Here is a 1,526-nt window from a genome sequence, read left to right as displayed (position 1 = left end):
ATCCTACAGTATTTTTAGTGTCTCCATTTTACAGTTAAAATAAATGTTTATCAAATAAAGTCTAATGTTACAACTAATCGGGGATCCCTTTAAAAAGTAAACAGCCTCTCTCGTTTTTTTTTAAATGCAAAAACATCCTTGAAAAAAATGAATGCAGACCTCTGAGTGAGGCAGAGGTATGAACTGCATTTACTGAAGACAGTCTTTATAACAAACTCACCATCTTTGTTTGAACCAGTTTCTCTATGGCACTAACAAGCTCTGCAGCACTGGGCACCTCAGAGGATGACTGCAGAGATGTTAGCAAGGACGAAGACTTGGAGAGGAAGAAGAAGGAAGAAGGAGAGGTGTGTTAGATTGAAATTACAGAGGGAAGCACAAGTAATCAGAGAAGAATGAAAGTTACAGGTGAGCAACCATGAAGAACTGAGAGGAGAGCTACAGCATTACTGCTATCAAAACCACAGCTACCATAAAACTCGATTTAAAAACAAAGCTTTGTAAGATAGATGTGCATTTACATAACAAAAATCACCAAATAAGAAAGAGAACACACACACAAAACCCCTCAATGGTTACCTTGTCATCAGGAGCTGGAGGGTCCTTGATGATCTCCATGCGGGGGGGTAGAGGARGGTGGGGCTCGTCCTCCGGCTCCTCCTCTCCACCACTTTGCATCCCAGAGGGCACCTTGGACAAGGAGTTTTTGTCCTGATGAAGAACATTTGGAGTGAGCAGACACAGCAGTGACGTGAGTTCATATGACAGATCTAACAGACTCCTCAGGTTTCTGAGAGTCTCAATATAAAACTCATTCAAGTTTAACGTGACATTTACAAAACAACAAGACCTCATTTGTGATGGGAGTAATATGTAATCTGGAAGAGTTCTAGAGGATTTCAGAATAAAGGCTTCTACACTGCTTCATAATTTGACCTTTGTTGGTCTAATGTATAATAAAATATTGTGGCCGTTTCTCAAATTATCAATTATGTCGAAGCCCGCGAGGGGACATGGGTGATTTTTTTCTTCTTGCGTTACTTCGCAATACGTTTTGTGTTGCCTCGCAAAAGTCATTAAACACTATTGTGCCTGCTAGGTTATTACCAAATTCACATGCTCACCATTAGCGAGTTAGCGTACTACTTTAATTCAGCTTCAGAATGAATACATCACACAGCTACGCATGGAAGTATTTTAACACAGTGCAGCCACGCAACATCATTGTCAATTTCACTAACTTGTGCCGACACATCCTGTTTTGGTAACCAGATAATTCAAAAGTCTGATTTAATTCAGTTCATATACCAAACAATTTTTTGTGTGGGAACGCAAAGGTATTGCGAGGTAACACAAAAGTATTGCGAGGTAACGCAAAGGTATTGCGAGGTAACGCAAAAGTACTGTGAGGTAACACAAAGGTATTGAGAGGAAACGCAAAAGTATTGCGAGGGAACGCAAAGGTATTGCGAGGGAAAGCAAAAGTATTGCGAGGGAACACAAAAGTATTGCGAGGTAATGCAAAA

The 1,526-nt window shown here is 40.3% G+C and overlaps 1 protein-coding gene across 1 annotated transcript in view; it reads right to left on the bottom strand.

The window, feature by feature from the left end:
• Nucleotides 1–1,526, bottom strand: part of kalrna (kalirin RhoGEF kinase a) — a gene marked incomplete at its 5' end in the record, with an annotated part of 224,213 nt that overhangs the window by 51,963 nt on the left and 170,724 nt on the right. Inside the window, 2 exon segments of the mRNA XM_014027944.1 lie at nucleotides 221–316; nucleotides 580–711. Of these exon segments, the coding sequence (XP_013883398.1) occupies nucleotides 221–316; nucleotides 580–711 (228 nt within the window).

The sequence above is a fragment of the Austrofundulus limnaeus genome, unplaced genomic scaffold (genome assembly GCF_001266775.1).
Source record: "Austrofundulus limnaeus strain Quisiro unplaced genomic scaffold, Austrofundulus_limnaeus-1.0 Scaffold701, whole genome shotgun sequence".
Taxonomy (NCBI): domain Eukaryota; kingdom Metazoa; phylum Chordata; class Actinopteri; order Cyprinodontiformes; family Rivulidae; genus Austrofundulus; species Austrofundulus limnaeus.
Note: the sequence above shows the minus strand (reverse complement) of the source record. Positions and strands in the feature narration are given on the sequence as shown.